This window comes from Ovis aries, chromosome 4 (genome assembly GCF_016772045.2).
Source record: "Ovis aries strain OAR_USU_Benz2616 breed Rambouillet chromosome 4, ARS-UI_Ramb_v3.0, whole genome shotgun sequence".
NCBI lineage: Eukaryota > Metazoa > Chordata > Mammalia > Artiodactyla > Bovidae > Ovis > Ovis aries.
In genome coordinates, this window is record NC_056057.1 from 108,321,503 (window position 1) to 108,341,616 (window position 20,114).

A 20,114-nucleotide genomic window follows, 5' to 3' on the forward strand; every position below is an offset into this window, starting at 1 on the left:
TTGGGTAACAGGAGAGCATCCTAAAATTTCTGTGAGCTGGCTTCTTTGACTCTTTAGAATGACCTAGGGCTACAACGTAGATGTTGGTAGGAGAAGGTTGGAGAACAGCCTTCCACGGGGAGAATGGCAGCCTGGAGGCCCCGCCCTTTTAAATTGGGAGTGGGAATAGCAATTACCATTCTGATGCACGGGGCCCCTGAGGGGAATCCATTGGTCCTGCATTGCCAGTGAAGCGGCTGCCAAAGCTCATTAGGTCTGCGTTGGAGCTGTTTTTGGAGCTCTTGTCAACTTCCTCCCAGTAGTGTCCCTCCCAGTCACAATTAGTCCCAGGTGACTTACTGGAGCCCAAGGAACTTGGGAGTATCTATTCAATATGGTCCATCCTTTTATTGGAAAAGAAAACTATTTAGATCAACTTAGACATAAACAGTAGCAGAGATGTTTATTTTGTCAGACACTGATTAATGTTTGATAGGCATCAACAGCATGTGGAAGTGTGGGTTTAGAAGATATAGAAACAGAATTGATGTGATTTGTTAAAGATTTTGGATTAGGGATGCAAGGGATATGAAACATGGCTGGCGAACTCTTCTTATTCTAAGTATCATAGCTAAAGTATATAGTAAAATAATTCTGTTTTGCAAAGGCAAGAGGCTTAGATACGATATTTTTCAACAGACTTCTCCCAGGTTTGGAACTGATACAAAGAGATGAAGACACTTAAGGAGGAAACCTAGAATTATGAAACCTTTAGTTAGATATTAGTATTGACAACAGATGGTGGGAATATTAGCGCATTACATTTTTAAACAAGAAAACATAAATTGCTTTAAAGCCTCCTGTCTGAATTATTTGTGAAGGGTTTGATACTCATGATACTGTGCTTTTCCTTTTGATAACAGGCAAATTAAAATGTAAAGCAATTAATGGTTTATGCAAAGACCTTTAGCATGTAGGGAGTGAATTGGAGTTAGGTCTAGGTTGGTCTCCTAACTCTCACCCTAGGGTTGATTTCTCTAGAATTGGCTGCAGAGACTGCACTGTGGTGACTTGCCCGACAGAGGGAACTTGACTTCAAGAGAACTCTAGTCTTAGCAACAGGGGACAAGACATATGGAATTCTCATGATGAAACCATAAAGATATTTCACCAAAAGTGAATGCTAGGTTGCACATGTTTGAGAGGCTGAATTTAAGACATTGGGCTTGATTAAGTGAAAACTCAGGTAACCATATCAGGCTTAAGAGGTTAACCCAAAGAGAAAAAACAATTAAGTGGTCTTTTAGCATGTCAAACCCATTCTTGAGATATCAACCACCCAAAGGGCCCTGGGCTCTCTTTCCCTACATGGAGATGACGCAGATATGAAAGGAAATACCTGGAGGTATATAAATATGTAGGACCCACAGTTGAGAATTCTGCTTCTGTCCTCAGGACTTTCACTTGTCCTGTCCAGGACTGTTTAGAATCCCATAGATGCTATTTAGAATCAGATAGGTTTAAGCTTAAATGGACACTTTTTAAAAATTTAAACAAAAAATAATAACTGACTAAATTGAACTAGTTAGTTGTATTAAGTTACATAAAATATGTTGTATTAGGAATCTGAAAACTCATTTTCTGTTTCCACTTTTTTGTCATAGAGCAAAGGCATTTTGGTTCTATTTGTTATATTAGTAACTGGACTAATGGGAGAAGGCACAGGGGGATACTTTTAATTAAGGTCACCAAAGGGTATATTTTAACAGTGAATAATTGGTCTTTGCTCTCCAAACATCATATTTGATTTTTCCTATAATTTTTGTGTCCCTCATCGCCCTCCCGCCCATTTCTAAGGGTCTCAGTTTTCTATTCTTTCATGACATATTTTAAAGGAGCACAATAAATTCAGTTAATTCTTATTTAGAATAATTATGTCCAAACAGTTCACAAAGAAGACACTCAATATAAAAGGAATAAATACAGATGCTGTATCTATTTTCTTAATTTACTAGGTGTCTAAGGAAGGACTTTATGACTATAGGAACCAGGAATATTTGGATACCAATGTATTAAAATTTAAGTAATCTTAAAACCAAAACAATGTATTTTGAAAATAAACACACTCTTTGATGGGTTAAATGTAATTCGCCAATTTATCCATAATAAGTGTTTAAGTATTAGTAGAGTTTTAATAATAGAATGCTTTGCTCTGAAACATGCACAGGATATTGAATGCTACAATTAATGTAAAATATAATGATTCTCCTACTCAGGATGTTTTAATTCTGTAAGCAATTACATATCAGAAGATCTGTTAGCTATTTAAGGCTATAATTAAATTTGCAATTTAGAATGATCGGTCTAGTGAAAGTATCGGCTGCTTTCCAGTAGGCACAGGCTGAATCAGAGAGGTCCAAAAGGAACTTGTTGACCCTTGAGCAACACAACTTTGCATTGTGCGGGTCTCCTTTTATGCAGACTTTTCCAGTGTAAATACTACAGTACAGTAAATGGTACAGCCTTGCACCACGGAAGTATGGTTGAGTCTGCTGAAGTGGAGGAGATGGGAATGCAGAGGGCTGTCTGTAAATTACGCTTGGATATTCAACTGCACCGAGGCTGGTCACCCCTAACCTCCTCATTCTTCAGGGGTCAACTGTAGCTTCAAAGCAGGAGCTGTTAGGCTTTAAAAGTCACACTTCCCCTCAGATGTGATGCTGCCCGTCATTTGTAGTCACGTGAGGGCTGTAGCAGAGAGGTGTGCTGGTGAGTAAGAGGAGCACGGGAGACTTGGGCTGCTTGCTCTCCAGGCAGCTTGTACAGCGCAAAGGGGAATGTCTGCTACCTCCCAGAGTGTGTTCAAACTCATGTCATTGAGTCGGTGATGCTATCTAACCATCTCATCCTCTGCCAGTCCCTTCCCCTATTGCCTTAAGTCCTTCCCAGTATCAGGGTCTTTTTCAGTGAATCAGCGCTTCACATCAGGTGACCAAAGTATTGGAGCTTCAGCTTCGACCTCAGTTCTTCCAGTGAATATTCAGGGTTGATTTCCTTTAGAACTGACTGGTTTGATTTCCTTGCTCAAGAGTCTTCTCCAGCACTACAGTTTGAGCAGAGGGGAAGGGTAATATTCACAATTGAAATTCCAACATCCAGGGAAGATGGCACTTCACCCATGTTTGCAAAATCATTCAAAAACAAAATATCTACTTATTATGCAGATCTGCTAAATAGTTAACAAAAGTCAAGATTTGTTTTCCTCTCTAATACTAGGAAGCTTAAGCTATTATTTTCATACTATTAGTTTTACTGAGATCATATATACAGGCTATGTATATTCCTATACATATGTATAGGAAAATAAAAAGAGCAAGTCAGAATGAGTAAAAAATAGGGTAGAAAAATAAAAAGAACAAGATAAAATTGCCCTCTTCCCCTTCCAAAGATGGAAGACACCAAATCTTAAAGAGACTCATAATTTCCTGGAGTTTCAAAGCATCCAAGCCAACTTCTTAGACTTCAGATCTATTCAGGGTTTTGCTTCATTTGTTTTAATGTCTGAAACTGGAGGGAATATGAGGAAAGCACATTCGTTACTCCGTCTCTGACAGGGCACAGCTCCTGTTATACCTGGTAGTATGCTACTACTGAAGTATGATGACCAGTAAGTTTATAAAATACTTTCCCCATGTTATCTACACTTGAGCATACATACACTTTTAAGTTATGCAGCATTATCAAATTTGGTATGCAAAAGTTTAAATTTCTAACCCAATCAAGCATCTACTAAGTCATAAAGAAAGATTTACATTCAGGTTCCCAAATTCTAGATTTTTCCATCATTGGCCAGTTTTACTTGTTATATATCTGCCTCTTACAATCCTTTAAAAATATTTAATTTTTACATTTTACCATATTTTGTGTAGTAGGTATATAGAGGGAAGTCTGCGGACTTCAGACCATGTGTACCTTCATGGTTAATCATTTTACTTCCCGTTGTCATCTGCAGTTCTCCCCTCTCTGGAAATTGCAGTAACTTAGAAAGAAACAGAGCTTCCAAAAATTGCTCGGCATTATTTCCAAGCTTTAACTGACTCTATGAGATCACATCATGTCCAGGGGAAAGTGCTAGCCTCTCTCTTATGTAGAGTAGATATAATACATAGTAGAATCAGGCCTGTCTTCTTGGTCCATAAATGGTCTAGAATATCTGGTTAAGGTTGGCCGATCATTATGTTAAGCATTCTTCTAAGAAGTTACTCTTATGATTCTTTAATTCAGTAGCATCTGTTATTTCTGACTTTCTCTGCAGATTAATAATTCTCTATTTTATATGGGAGCAAATAACCAGACTTGGGTGAGAGAATTCATTCTCCTCAGCCTGTCCAGTGACTGGGACACCCAGGTCACTCTCTTCGTCCTGTTCTCAGTCACTTACCTGCTGACCATGCTGGGGAACGTCCTCATTGTTCTTCTGATCAGACTGGACAGCCGACTCCACACTCCCATGTATTTCTTTCTCACCAACCTCTCCCTTGTTGATGTCTCCTATGCCACAAGCATCGTTCCTCAGATGCTGGTGCATTTTCTTGTAGAACATAAAGGGATCCCGTACGTGAGCTGTGCAGCCCAGTTATTTTTCTCCCTGAGCCTGGGTGGGATTGAGTTTGTTCTCCTGGCCGTGATGGCCTATGACCGCTATGTGGCTGTGTGCAAGCCCCTGAGGTACTCGGTCATCATGCACGGAGGGCTCTGTGCTAGGCTGGCCATCACATCCTGGGTCAGTGGCTCTGTCAACTCTCTCGTGCAGACCACCATCACCTTTCAGTTGCCCATGTGCACAAACAAGTATATTGATCACATATCCTGTGAACTCCTAGCTGTGGTCAGGCTGGCCTGTGTGGACACCTCCTCCAACGAGGTGGCCATCATGGTGTCTAGTATTGTGTTGCTGATGACACCTTTCTGCCTGGTTCTCCTGTCCTACATCAGGATCGTCTCCATCATCCTAAAGATCCAGTCCACAGAGGGGAGAAAGAAAGCCTTCCGCACCTGCGCCTCTCACCTCACAGTGGTTGTCCTGTGCTATGGCATGACCATTTTCACTTACATCCAGCCCAATCCCAGCCCTTCTGTGCTTCAGGAGAAGCTGATCTCTGTCTTCTATGCCATTTTGATGCCTGTACTGAACCCCATGATTTACAGTCTAAGGAATAAGGAGGTGAAGGGGGCCTGGCAGAAGCTTCTAGGACAATTATCTGGATTAATGTCAAAATTGGCGACTTGATAAATCATGAGCATCACTTAGGCAAAAGAGCTTTGCCTGTGTGTTCTCCCACTTAACTCTGATATGAAGCTTCAAATTCATTACCCTGGCAACCAGGAATTGGTGATGCTGGGTAGGAGACTATAATTAGCTGGGTTAGAGTGTGGGACATGGGCATATCTCTATGTCATGGCAGCATGTTTAAAAAATAAAGCACTACTGTAATAGAACTGCTCAGTCTCCATTCATATGACCCTAGAATAATGAAAAAAATACCATGTTTTGCTTTATAATTTTGTTTGTAATCATTGGCCTATTCATGGATCTTTCTTTGGACTATTTGTTCTTTTTTTAAATTTAGAAATATGTACTTTGACTTCCAAATGCATAACTCTTTTTTAAAAACCAAGTGACCCACTCAAATGACTAAAATTAAGAATACTGGTAGTGCTGAGTTCTGGTACAGATATGGAGCAATATGAACTCATTGCTGTTAAGAGTATAAAGTGGCAATTTTTTATAAAATTAACCATATGCTTGCCACATGACCCAGCAGTTTTCCTCTTAGGAATCTTCCCAAGAGAAATGAAAATTGTCTACAAAATGACTTGTGTATAAATATTCATAGTATTTTTCTCATAATATCACTGGTCCTTATTAATCAAAAAAAATTTTTTTCCGGCTTTATTGTGTTTTCATTGGGAACAAAAGCATTTTTACCTTTTAGAGTCACTAAAAATAATGTGTGGGATATATATCCATATCCAGTAATTATATGAATTACTGTTCTGAGGAGAGTGTTGCTATCAAGCTGATTAAAAATGTTTTTGAGCTTGACCTTTGAGATCTGGAGATAAAACTCAACCTTTGGGTCCCAGAGGTGACTCAGAAGAACAGTCAAGTAAACGTCTTGTTTTACCTGGATAGAATATGACTAAAGGTGAATATACACATGGCTGGGATTGGCCCAGGAACAGCTACATTTCAAACTCTTTCTGATAGTAGTATGAATTACTAATGTAATTACTCTCATTAATTTAACCTCACAGTTTATGAAGAATTTGACAGGGTACCATTTAAATGTTAAAACTCTGCAACCTCTGAAAAATATATTAGCTCTTTTCCTAGACTTTAGACACAAAATAGGCACATAAAATTAGAAATAATGTATAAAATTTTTAAGATGTATTTAATCTAATTAAGAAAGCTTCCTCATCCAATACTGATGTAAAATAAGACAGACTTAATTTGGTGAACCAGGATGGTCGATTCAGCTGTGCAGATGTCAGCTTCCCGTCTCCATAGAAACACCTTCTTCCATCCTTCCTCCTCCATACAACAGGGCCCTAGCTCATCTTTGTAAATCTACTGAGCTGAATTAGTTTAGAGTAGACCTCACCTCTGAGAGAAAGCCTAAATAAAAGAAGGCAAAGTGGTAATTGTACAAGAAATACAGGGAAAGGGGGAGAAAGAATATGATAGCAGCTCATCTTCATGCTCCCTTGAAGACTTCTCAAAGTTTTTTCTTCCATTGTCTCTTAGAGTCAGTTGATGGGCAGTTCTTCTGCTTGTGAACGCACAATCTCGGTGTTCAAACAGAGTTGATATTTAATTGTACCTTAAAAAGAGAAAGGGTCCAAGTGGAGACCAGAAAAGCAAGGGAAAGTTACCCAGATGACAACAGTCCAAACCACAGTGCAGACAACCTGGGAGAGGGGCAGAGCTGGAAGAGCATGGCAGTTCAGAAATGTCCCAAAGCCTCACTTGCAGCGCAGAGAAGATAGAAGATCGAGGCATAGTGAGGGTGAAGCAGGCAGGTAGAAGTGTCAGGGTACAGAGGGCACTGATGCAAGATATTCTTTCAACTTCATCTGAGACCAGTGGGGAGCTAGTAGAAGAAAATTAGTGAAAAATACAAGTATACGCACATCAATTATACACACGATGCTTTAAGAAGGGGAATTTCTATGCCTGGTTGAGATATCTGTGACTCTTCTGTGGTCTTCATCTCATGACCACTTTGCCTTCACCAGCCTCCACTTTGCTTGTCACCCTTTCTCCCAGCTTCAAGGTCAGCAGCACAGGAAACCTTTCTCTGAGTCTGATCCTCTGCCTCCATTTTCTGCCCCCCCCCCCATATGCCTTAAGCACAGTTTGTGTGCTGTGCTTAGTCGTGTCCAGCTCTTTGCAACCTCAAGGGCTACTGCCTGCCAGGCTCCTCTGCCCACGGGGATTCTCCAGGCAAGAATACTGGAGTGGGTTGCCATGCCCTCTTCCAGGGGATCTTCCCAACCCAGGGCTCAAACACAGTTTACCATATTTTAATTTTTTAGCACAGTTTACCGTATTTTTATTTGTATGTATTTATTTTAGAAACTTTTTATTTTTTAATTATTTATTTTCAATTGGAGGATAATTGCTTTACAATATTGTTTTGGTTTCTGCCATACATCAGCATGAATCAACCATAGGTATACATGTGTCCCCTCCCCCATGGACCCCTTTCCCACCCCATCCCACCCTTCTAGGTTCTGCCTCCATCTCACATCTCTTTCTATTGTCTCTCTTCCCATCATTGTGCTCTCTTAAAGATCCATTTTACTGCGTGGGACCCCTAAGATTATCCAGAATAGCCTCCATGTTAAGATCCTTAATTTAAAACATGTGCAAGTAACTTTTAACATAAAAGGCAGCATATTCACACATTCTGAGAATCAGGGCAAAGACATCTTCAGGAGGTCGGTCATTACTTAGCTTATCAGATTGGACACTTGGTTTTTCCCCATGACCCCAGTAATCTTCAATAGCTCTCTTACTTTTTGATGTGATACAATATACAATCTATCTTTTAGATTTCCTGCCTTATAATGGGAATTATTTCTTCAAGAACCCCTGAAGAATTCCATTATCATTTCTTGAAATCTAGGTCTGCTGGAAAATATTCATTCAGGTTTGTTTATTTGAAAAGGCCTTTATTTCTCCTTCATTCTCAAAAGACATTTTCTCTACACAAAGAATTCTTTGATGACAGCCCCCCCACTCACCACCACTGCCTCGGACTCTACCTTTATCCCTCCGTGTCTTCTGTTTTGTATAGTTTCTGAGAAGCATTCTACTTTCAGTTCTGCTTCCGTATGTGATGTAACTTTATTTCGGGCTCCCTTCTAGATCTCCACTTTATTTTCACCTTTTAGATAGAATATCATATGTCCACATTTTTGTTTTTCCTTATTTTGCTGAATTTCTTGGTTTTGTGCTGTCAATTTCTTTCACTATTTTTTTTTTTCAGTCACTCTATCTTCAAGTATTTCTTGTATTCCTTCTATCTCTGTTTTTCTGTTGGGATTTTCCAATTTCACATATGTTAGCTTGTTTGCTATTGTCCCACAGCCCTTGGAAGAGTCTTTTCTCTTTTTATCATTATAATTTTTTCCTCTTTGTGCTTCAGTTTTGCTAATTTCTATCGGTTCATCTTTTTTCTTACTGATCATTTTTTGATTCTGTTGAGTCTACTCGTAAGCAATCGTTAGTTCTTTGACTATGTCCTTCACACCTAGCATTTCAACTTAATTTCTCTGTGTAGTTTTCAGTTCAATATTGAAATTTCTCAAGAATTTATGACAATGTTTATCTTTTCTTTTAGACCTTTTAACTTATTTATGAGTCTTATTTTAAACCCCTGTGCGATAGTTCCTGTAATCCAAAAATATCTGATTTTCTTCTGTTAAACCTTTATTCAGTGACATTTACATTTTTTTGCCTTTTCCTCTGACCTTTAATTTAGATTTACAGCTTATATTTTTCACATAGTATAATAGACTCTAACATAAATAGTATAATGCCTTGAAACGGACACATTTCTTCAGTTTGACACGTGTTTTATAGATGGTATGGGAATCAGCACAGTCATGGGATGAGCTTGGTTTGAGTTTGTGTTTCTGTGGTGACTGGTGGTTGGAGAGTTGCTTCTTCTCACTGCAGTGGCTGTGGTTGCCTTCTCTTAGACCTGCACCAGGAAGAAGGCTTTCTCTGGTTTTCCACCTTCCTGCAAACATTCTTGCAAGGACTGTCCTAAATCTGTGGAGAAAACATTGAGAATTGGTGGAACTCCTCTTTTTGCCATGGCTCTCAGCCATTCTATGCTCACCACATCCCACACTTGAACTTTAGCAATTTGTTGAATCAATTTTCACTCACTAGTTTGGGGGCCTATTGTCCTTCCATATTGTGACCCATGTAAGTCAGAGCTCACATCCTCTCTTTTCCTGGATGGACTTAGCCTTCTTGAGATTTGTGCTATTTGGTTGCCCTGCAATGTCAGTTAACCAATGATTTCACGGGAGTTATGATTTTGTAGTTCACTGAAACATTCTTGTTTTAAGATGGAACCAACAATGCTCTTTCTAGCTTTCTGCAACCTAAGTGGAAGCTAGAACAATCCCAACTAATTAACTTGTTTTTTTAGAGCAGTTTTAAGTTCACAGCAAAGTTAGGCAGAAAGTACGAAAAATTCCCATATATGCCCTCCTGCTCTCTCCACCCCTCAATACACACAGAACCTTCCTAGTATAACCAATTTGCATCAGAATGGTATATTTTTATTTTACTTTATTACTTAAAAATTTGTGGTAATTTAATTATCTTTAAAACTGAGGCATAATTGACATACAACATTATATTAGTTTCCTCAGATGCTGGTACATTTTCTTGAGGAACATCAAGTGATTCCACATAGGAGCTGTGCAGCCCAGTTATTTTCCTCGCTAGGTTTGGGTAAGTTGGGGATTTTCCCTCGGCAGTGATGGCCTATGATCACTATGTGCCAGTGTGTGATTCCAAGTTACCAATGAAGAAGACAGTCCTAAAGGAATATACTGTATGATTTTACTTATATATAATTCTTGAAATGTTAAAATTATAGATTGAGAGAACAGATGGTAATAACTAGAGGTTAAAAGGAAACACACTAGTAAAGTAATGCTTAAAATTCTCCAAGCCAGGCTCCAGCAATGTGTGGACCATGAACTTCCAGATGTTCAAGCTGGTTTTAGAAAAGGCAGAGGAACCAGAGATCAAATTGTCAACATCAGCTGGATCATCAAAAAAGCAAGAGAGTTCCAGAAAAACATCTATTTCTGCTTTCTTGACTATGCCAAAGCCTTTGACTGTGTGGATCACAATCAACTGTGAAAAATTCTGAAACAGACAGGAATACCAGACCACCTGACCTGCCTCTTGAGAAATTTGTATACAGGTCAGGAAGCAACAGTTAAAACTGGACATGGAACAACAGACTGGTTCCAAATAGGAAAAGGAGTCTGTCAAGGCTGTATATTGTCACCCTGCTTATTTAACTTCTATGCAGAGTACATCATGAGAAACGCTGGACTGGAAGAAACACAAGCTGGAATCAAGATTGCCAGGAGAAATATCCATAACCTCAGATATGCAGATGACACCACCGTTATGGCAGAAAGTGAAGAAGAACTAAAGAGCCTCTTGATGAAAGTGAAAGAGGAGAGTGAAAAAGTTGGCTTAAAGCTCAACATTCAGAAAACTAAGATCACAGCATTTGGTCCCATCACTTCATGGGAAATAGATGGGGAAACAGTGGAAACAGTGTCAGACTTTATTTTTTGGGGCTCCAAAATCACTGCAGATGGCGATTGCAGCAATGAAATTAAAAGACGCTTACTCCTTGGAAGGAAGGTTATGACCAATCTAGATAGCATATTAAAAAGCAGAGACATTACTTTGCCAACAAAGGTCCGTCTAGTCAAGGCTATGGTTTTTCCAGTGGTCATGTATGGATGTGAGAGTTGGACTATAAAGAAAGCAGAGCGCAGAAGAATTGATGCTTTTGAACTGTGGTGTTGGAGAAGACTCTTGAGAGTCCCTTGGACTGCAAGGAGATCCAGTCAGTCCATCCTAAAGGAGCTCAGTCCTGGGTGTTCATTGGAAGGACTGATTTTGAAGCTGAAACTCCAATACTTTGGCCACCTGATGTGAAGAGCTGACTCATTTGAAAAGACCCTGATGCTGGGAAAGATTGAGGGCAGGAGGACAAGGGGACGACAGAGGATGAGATGGTTGGATGCATCACCGACTCGATGGACATGAGTTTGGGTGAACTCCAGGAGTTAGTGATGGACAGGGAGGCCTGGCATGCCTCGGTTCTTGGGGTTGCAAAGAGTCAGACACGACTGAGCGACTGAACTGAACTGAACTGAAAGGCTGGACAGAAATAAATGTGGCTATAAGAGTACGACATGAACGATTCTTGTGGTGATGGAAATGTTCTGTATCTTGACTGTATCAATGCCAATATATTGTGATATTGTATTACTACATTATTCATACCACATACTATAATTACATAATTACCTTGTTTATCATACTATCTTATGATATTGTACTTTGCAAGATGCTTCCATTGTGAGAAACTGGTAAAGCAGTATAAGCAGTACTTCTGTATTATTTTTTATGACACATTAATCTTTAGTCTCTATAAATATAAACTTTAATTAAAATAAAATTGAAGAAGTGTAGAAGTTTCATCCTTCTTTGTCAAGATTTTTGGATGACCTTATTGCTTTTCCATTTTTTTTTATTAATTGCTAAAACTCCCTTTGTCAATTTATTGTTGATTTAGATTTTTTATTATAAATATAATTTAATGGTTTATAGGTGAGTATCTTAATTTTTATACAGTTTAAAGGTTACTTTCCATTTACAGTTGTTACAAAATATTGGCTATATCCTCATGTTGTGCAGTATATCCTTAAGCCTATCTTACACCCAGTAATTTGTACCTCCTTTTCTTCCACCCTTATATTGCCCCTCCCCATTGGTAATCACTGGGCTATTCTCGATATCCACGAGACTGCTTATTTTTTGGTACATTCACTAGTTTTTGTACTTTTTAGATTTTGCATATAAGTCACATGATGCAGTATTGTTTTTTGCTGTCTGACAACTTAGCATAATTCTCTCCAAGACCATCCATGTTGCTGCAGTGGCAAAATTTTTTTTAATGGCTTAGTAGTATTCCATTGTGTATATATACATATATACCACATTGTCTTTATCCATTTGTCTGTGGATAGACACTTAGATTGCTTCCATATCTTGGATTTTTAAATCTGCCTATGTGATGCTATCACTTTTGGAGCTTAAGTGGTATCATGAGACATGTACTAGACTGTCTATCATACTGGTCATGCTCACAGAACCAGTTAGACTGCACATACATCAGGGGACTGAAGCATATCTCTCCCATTTCTAGAAGAAGAAATAAGGGCATCTGGAGTCCAAAGGGGGAGAACTGGTATTTACACTAGATTTAAATGCAGCCCCAGTCAGTTCTTCCTAGATTGGGGCACTGAAGGCTAAAGTTTGTTTTGGGTTATAGGAGAACATCGTAAAACCTCAGTGAGCTGGCTTCTGTGACTCTTTAGAATGACCTAGGCCTGTAATGAAGATGTTGGTGGGAGAAGGATGGAGAACAGCCTTCCACAGGGGGAAGGGCAGCGTGGAGGCCCTGCCCTTGTGAATTGGAAGTGGGGCAGCAATTACCACTCTAATGCACGGGGCCCCTGAGGGGAATCCGTTGGCCCTATGTTGCCAGTGAAGCTGGTGCCAAAGCTCATTAGGTCTGTGTTGGAGCTGTTTTTGGAGCTCTCATCAACTTCCTCCCAGTAGTGTCCCTCACAGTCACAATTAGTCCCAGGTGACTTACTGGAACCCAAGGAATTTGGGTGTATCTATTCTATATGGTCCTTCCCTTTGTTGGAGGAGAAAACTCTTTACATCAACGTAGACACAGATGGTAGCATAAGTGTGTATCTTGTCAGATACTGATTAATGTTTGAGAGTCATCAGCAGCATGTGGGAGTGTGGGTTTAGAAGATATAGAAACAAAAGTGATGTGACTTGTAAGAAACTTTGGGTCAAGGATATGTAACATGACTGGTGAAATTGTTCACCCTAAGTATTGCTGCAAATGTATTAAAATAATTGCTTTGCTTAAGTTTTAGACATGTACATTTTTTTCTGCAGGCTTCTCAACTCTGAGGTTTAGTACTGACATAAAGATGAAGTCAGGGAAGCCCAAAAGTATAAAATGTTTAGTTAGGTATTGATATTAACTAGCAGATAGTAGTAATATTATATTATATTTCCAGAAAATATAACTGTCAATTGCTTAAAACCTCATGTTTCAATTTTTCTGAAGGCTTTTGTACCCAAGATATAATTTTCCTTTTTAATAACAAATAAATTAAGATTTAAGACAATTAATGGCTTATGCAGAGACCTTAGGAACTCAAGACAGTAAACTGGAGTTAGGATCTAGGTCTCCCAACTCATCCCAGGCTTGGTTCCTCAAGAATTGTCTGTAGAGACTGCACTGTGGAGATTTGGAGACAGCTGGAATTACCCTTCAAAAGAAAATCTTAGTGTTAGCAACAGGGGCAAAGACAAGAGACAAAAATAAGGTGAGGATTTATCCATTGAGGCCGTAATGAAATATACCACCAAAGGTGAATGTCAGGATTGCACATGTTTGAGAAACGGGGTCTCATAATTGGTCTAAGATTGTGTGAAGTCAGGTCACCAAATCAGATTGGAAGGAGACCACAGGACTTGAACAAGAATAAATTAATTGTTCTTTCAGTGTGTCAAACCCATCTTTGAGATATCAGCCACCCTGAAGACTGTGGACTCTCTGTTTCTATAGAGTAAGATGATGCAAATATTCCTTCTCAGGTATGATCTGCTCGCTGTCTACATCAAGCAACTCTTCAGTCATGAGTCAGAGAAAATTTCTCTAAATGAAAGTATGGGCAGTGTCTATGAAAGTGTCTATGGACACTTCAGCTTTATAGAGGTATGGGCGCTGAGTCATTTTGATCAACATGAAAGAAACACGTCTGCAGGTTGTGAGAGCTACCTTCATGTGTTTTTGTATTCAGGATTCTCACTTGTCCCAGCCTAGTTTGTCAAGAATGCCAACACTGAAGATCAAATAGCTTTAAGCTTAAATAAACACATTTCTTTACTTAAGTGAATCGCAACTGAATTAAGTTGAACTTTTTAATTTGTTGTTAAGTCATGTAAAATGAGTTGCACTGGGCATCTGAAAACTAATTTTCTTTTTATTTCTCTGTCATAGAGAGAAGGCATTTTGGTTGTATTTGCTGTCAGTATTAATAACTGGACTAATGGGACAAGGCACATGGAGATACTTTTACCTAGGGTCACCAAAGGGTATATTTTAACGATGAGTAATTGGTCTTTGCTCTCCAGACCTCATAGCTGATTTTCCTTTAGCTTCTGTGTCATTCCTCATCCCTTCTCCATGTGTAAGGGTTTCAGTTTTCCTTCTTGCATCATCTGTTTTAAAGAGTTACAAGATCAAGTAATTCACATTTTAAAACCCCCACTTTATGCTAATTATATCTTAAAAATTCAGGATAATATCAACAGAAAAGGAATAAATTACTAATATCTGAGTTTCAAGCATTCATGATTGGGCAAATGGGAGATAATTTGTAACAGAATATTTCACTGGCACCCTCATATTATATCACTTACTGTTTCACAATAATTTCCCTACCTCCACCACAGACCATAAAGCAGAGGCATGAAGAAGCCCTTCCTTTGTGATGCTCATGTCTAAGATGAACCACAGGGTTCATTCATCAATACTGTCTTGAGCAGGTTTATTGGATTATTTATTTTTGACTAGACGAAGAAAACTCAAAACATTTTGAGAGGTGTAGTTTGTGTAGTATGAGGAAGATATGGCCTAAAGCATGTAAAATAGCTCCTTATCATTAAAGAAGCATTGCGTGTGTGTATGCTAATAGCCCTAAAGGACTATTAGGTACCTGCAGGGAGATAAATCAGCTAGAGTTGGGACAAATACTGAAAAAAAAAACACAGACTGTCTTGCGGGGAAGGAAGCATTAACAAGACCAACTCTTAACTGTGTTTATCTTCAAAGCTGGCTTTTGAACAAGAGCTGTGTTCCTGGTTCCATGTGAGGAAGGTTTTGCTCTGTTGTTTCTGTTGAGAAAAGGAACAATTATTTTGTGGGAATAAATACCCACAAAAGTCCATTTTACCTGTTGACATCAATGAACAACACATGTTTACAGATAGCATCAAATCCCTAGACTCTGTTTAGAGTTGAAAATACCAAGCTTTAGCTTTCTGACATCAAGCATTTAGATATACACATACTACCTACCAGTTATTTAGTTGTGCATCCTGAGACCTACTAGGAATCTAGCTCTATTTAACTGAAAGTTGATCCAAGGTACCACTAACGTTGGAGACAGTGTTCATTGCAGGTAGGTGAAAACCATCAGACAAGTCCATTTCCCTCCTCTATTCAGCTATACATTTACAGATGTTATTTCTATATTCTTAGTCTGCCAGGTGTCTTAAAAGGGTTTTATGACTGTAGAAAATAGAAATATTTTGCTATCAATTATTTTGAATTTAAATTATTTTAAAATCAAGGAAATTACCTATATAGATAGACACACACACACATTGATGGGTTAAAAATAAATAGCTGACATGTCCATGAAAGGTATTTAAGTATTAACAGGTTATTTTAGTAAAATGCTTTGCCCTAGAAAGCATGCATGATAATGAATGCTAAAATTAATAAATAAAAAACATGTCAGGTTCTAATGAACGAGTATTCAGACACTCCATGCCTATGATGTTCTTAATTCTGTAAGCACTTATACATCATAAGATTTGTTTGTGCATGAAAGAGGTATATTTGTGTTTTAGGACAACCAGCTAATGATGAGTGTAAGGTGAAGTACAGTGAGGGAAGTATGTTTGTTTCTCTCCAAGGGAGGAGCTTAGGTTACAACCAGTACCTATTCTGTTAAAGTCCTGCCACCAGTAATAGTTCAAAAAGTAACTTCTTCATAAATTGTTTACATTTGCCCTTAAATACACACCATAGTTATAAAATATCATCACATTCTCTACATAAAAGTTTAAATCTCTAACCCAGTCATATGTCTGGTAAGTTCATGAAAACAAGATTTAACTTCAGATCTCTCCACGAGACACTAGCCTTGTTTGTACTATCTGTGTGCCGCTTCTGAACCTTTTTTTTGGTAGATTATTATTCATTTCCTCATGTTTGGTGTAGCAGATTTATGTAGGGTTATCCTTGACTTCGAAACATGTTTATCAGCATTGTTTATCAACTTACCTCTCATTGTCACCTACCATCCCCTCTTGTCCTGGAAACTAGTGTAAATTGAAAGGATATAAAATTGCACTGCATTATTGCCAGGCTATGAAGAACTCCCTCAGACCATTCTATACTTTAGAAGGCAATGGCCTGAATTACTTGTGTGGAGTAGATATAATGCGTACCAGAATCAGGCCTGACATCTTGGCCGAAAACACTCTAAAACATCTGGTTAAGGCTGGAAGGTTGAATACAGTGTGCATTCTTTTAAGAAGTTATTCTTACAGTTACTTCAACAGCTTCTACAATTTTTGTCTCTCTCTGCAGATTAATAACCTCACATTTTTTTAATGGGAGCAAATAACCAGACTTGGGTGAGAGAATTCATTCTCTTCGGCCTGTCCAGTGACTGGGACACCCAGGTCGCTCTCTTCGTCCTGTTCTCAGTCACTTACCTGCTGACCCTGCTGGGGAACGTCCTCATTGTTCTTCTGATCAGACTGGACAGCCGACTCCACACTCCCATGTATTTCTTTCTCACCAACCTCTCCCTTGTTGATGTCTCCTATGCCACAAGCATCGTTCCTCAGATGCTGGTGCATTTTCTTGCGGGACATAAAGGGATCCTGTACGTGAGCTGTGCAGCCCAGTTATTCTTCTCCCTGGGCCTGGGTGGGATTGAGTTTGTTCTCCTGGCCATGATGGCCTATGACCGCTATGTGGCTGTGTGCGACCCCCTGAGGTACTCGGTCATCATGCATGGAGGGCTCTGTGCTAGGCTGGCCGTCACATCCTGGGTCAGTGGCTCTGTCAACTCTCTCGTGCAGACCTCCATCACCTTTCAGTTGCCCATGTGCACGAACAAGTATATTGATCACATATCTTGTGAAATCCTAGCTGTGGTCAGGCTGGCCTGTGTGGACACCTCCTCCAACGAGGTGGCCATCATGGTGTCTAGTATTGTGTTGCTGATGACACCTTTCTGCCTGGTTCTCCTGTCCTACATCAGAATCATCTCCACTATCCTAAAGATCCAGTCCACAGAGGGGAGAAAGAAAGCCTTCCACACCTGTGCCTCTCACCTCACAGTGGTTGTCCTGTGCTATGGCATGACCATTTTCACTTACATCCAGCCCAATTCCAGCCCTTCTGTGCTTCAGGAGAAGCTGATCTCTGTCTTCTATGCCATTTTGATGCCTGTACTGAACCCTATGATTTACAGTCTAAGGAATAAGGAGGTGAAGGGGGCCTGGCAGAAGCTTCTAGGACAATTATCTGGATTAACGTCGAAATTGGCAACTTGAATTATGAGCATTACTTAGAGAAAAGAGCTTTGCCTGTCACTTAATTCTGATATGAAGAATTAACTACCTTGCCCTGGCAACCAGGAAGGTGATGAAGGACATGTACTGGTGGTGCTGGGTAGGAGGCTGAGTGGTTTGGCTGAGGTGTGGGAGGTAAGGGTGTGTTTATGTCACGGCAGGATGTTCAGAGAAATTAAGCACTGCTGTGACAGAACTTCCCACACTTAATCTCCATTCACTTAACCCAAAATTAATGGGAAAATTAATTTGTTATTGTGAAATACCGTATTTTTGTAATCATGGATCTATTAATAGATCTTACTTTGGACCACTTGTTCTTATTCATCTGAAATTTGTAGAAGGTTATTATGTTTCCATTGGGAACAAAAGCATTTTCACATTTTAGACTTATTGAAAATAACAATATACAATAACAATAACAATAATTTCTAGTATGTGTCCACATCTAGAAATTTTGTAAATCACTATTCTGAGGTGAATATTGTTATCAAGGCTGATTCAAATGTTTTATGCAGAGCCTCTGACATGTGGACATAAAGCCTTGTCTGAGTGCTGGAGGTAACTGAGTGGAAGAATCAACTAAAGGTCTTTTACACAGAAAGGATGTAACTAAAGGTGTTTGTACACATGGCTATTACTGACCAAGGAGATGCTAAATTTTAACCTCTCCTTGATATTATACAATTTAAGAGGAATTTTAATGCATACCTAAGGGGTGAAAGTGAAGTCATGTGAAGTCTGTCTGACTCTTTGCAACCGCATGGACTGTAGCCCACCAGGTTCTTCTGTCCATGGGATTTTCCAGGCATGAGTACTGGAGTGGGTTGCCATTTCCTTCTCCAGAGGATCTTCCCAAACCAGGGATTGAACCCGGGTCTCCCGCATTATAGGCAGACGCTTTACTGTCTGAGCCACCAGGGAAGCCTAAAGGGTACCATTCATATATTAAAACTGTCCAATCTCTGAACAAATAATTTAATTCTTTCTCTAGGTTTAGATATAAAATTAGCATGTAATATTTGAAATATTGTATAAGATACCAAAGATGTAGTCTATCTATGAAAAGACAGATTCCTCAAACACAACTAATATAAAATAAGACACATTCAGTTTGGGAATCAAGATAGTTGAGTCAGCTGTGCCCATGTCAGCCTCCAGTCTCCATATAAACCCTTTCTCCCATCGCTCCTCCTCACACACTGCAGGGCCCTAGTTATAAATCTGCTGGGTTTAGAACAGTCTGGAGCAGACCTCACCTGACAGAAAGCCTAAATAAAGTAAAGGCGGAGAAGAAGTAATGGTATAAGAGATAAAGAGGGGAAGGGGAGAAAGACTATGGTAGCAGATCATCTTCACACTTCCTTGAAGACATCTCAGTCTTTTCTTCCCTTGTCTCTTCTTTAAGTCAGGTGATAAGCAGTTCTTCCACTTATGGACAAAGCTCAGTGCTCGAGCAGAGTTGAAGGCCCATTTAATATTGAATTTTACATAAAGTAATTTAGACCTATAATTTGTGTTTTAGGCAAGCATCCCCAAACATGTCAATATTGGTGGGCGAAAGCCCTCTTGCTGTTAATTAGGGAATGCTAACGGAGTGTAGACTGTGTGTATGACCATGAACTGTGTTTGAGAGACAGTAATCAACATGATACATTGGGCAGTAACATGGTCCTAGAGCAAAGATGACAAACGATGAAACAAAAGACGATGTAGTAAGTGTCACAGAGAAAGCAAGTCTCCAGGGGTGATTTCAGGAGTCTTCTGTATGAAAGGACCAGGACAGGTCCCATTGGAGACCAGATAAGTTACTCAGAGGACAGCAATCCATACAAAGATGCAGACAACCTGTGAGAGTCTCAGAACTGGGAGAGGATGGAAGTTCAGAAATGTCCCAAAGCCTCGCTTGCAGGGCAGAGAAGATTGAAGCTGTGGAGGGTGCAGCAGGCAGGTCATGAGGGGTCAGAGTATGGAGGGCACCGATGCCACACTGTCTTTCAACTTTATTGAGAGCAATGGCGGCTAGTAGAGGTTTTTAAGCAGGGGCATGGCTTGATAAAATTTGCATTTTTGAATCATCATTTTTTGCAAAAGAGTCAAAGGAGAAAAGATGAGAGACCAGGAGACCATCTAGGGGCCTGCTCTAGTGACCCTATTGAGACATAAAATGAATCTGTACTCAGGCTGTGGCAATGGACAAAGAGAAAAGTAAAATCACATGATAAAAGAGATTTCAGAGGACTATTTCCTGTTTTCTTCAATTAGAGTTTTCTGTGGATCCACCACCTCCTCTAACAAGTCATAATCCTATGTATGG

The 20,114-nt window shown here is 39.4% G+C and overlaps 3 protein-coding genes across 3 annotated transcripts in view; all 3 read left to right on the forward strand.

The window, feature by feature from the left end:
• LOC101116903 (olfactory receptor-like protein OLF3) overlaps positions 1–20,114 on the forward strand; it is a 211,943-nt gene that overhangs the window by 163,177 nt on the left and 28,652 nt on the right. The window lies entirely within an intron of this gene.
• On the forward strand, positions 4,316–5,269 carry LOC101116648 (olfactory receptor-like protein OLF3). Its single transcript, XM_004008141.4, has one exon. It carries the CDS (start codon positions 4,316–4,318, stop codon positions 5,267–5,269), a length of 954 nt encoding a protein of 317 aa, XP_004008190.3.
• Positions 16,826–17,779, forward strand: LOC101103315 (olfactory receptor-like protein OLF3). Its single transcript, XM_027969127.2, has one exon. It carries the CDS (start codon positions 16,826–16,828, stop codon positions 17,777–17,779), a length of 954 nt encoding a protein of 317 aa, XP_027824928.2.

Bases quoted from the DNA above. Each gene is read 5' to 3' on its own strand.
- LOC101116648 (XM_004008141.4), top strand. From the start codon at position 4,316: ATGGGAGCAAATAACCAGACTTGGGTGAGAGAATTCATTCTCCTCAGC.
- LOC101103315 (XM_027969127.2), top strand. From the start codon at position 16,826: ATGGGAGCAAATAACCAGACTTGGGTGAGAGAATTCATTCTCTTCGGC.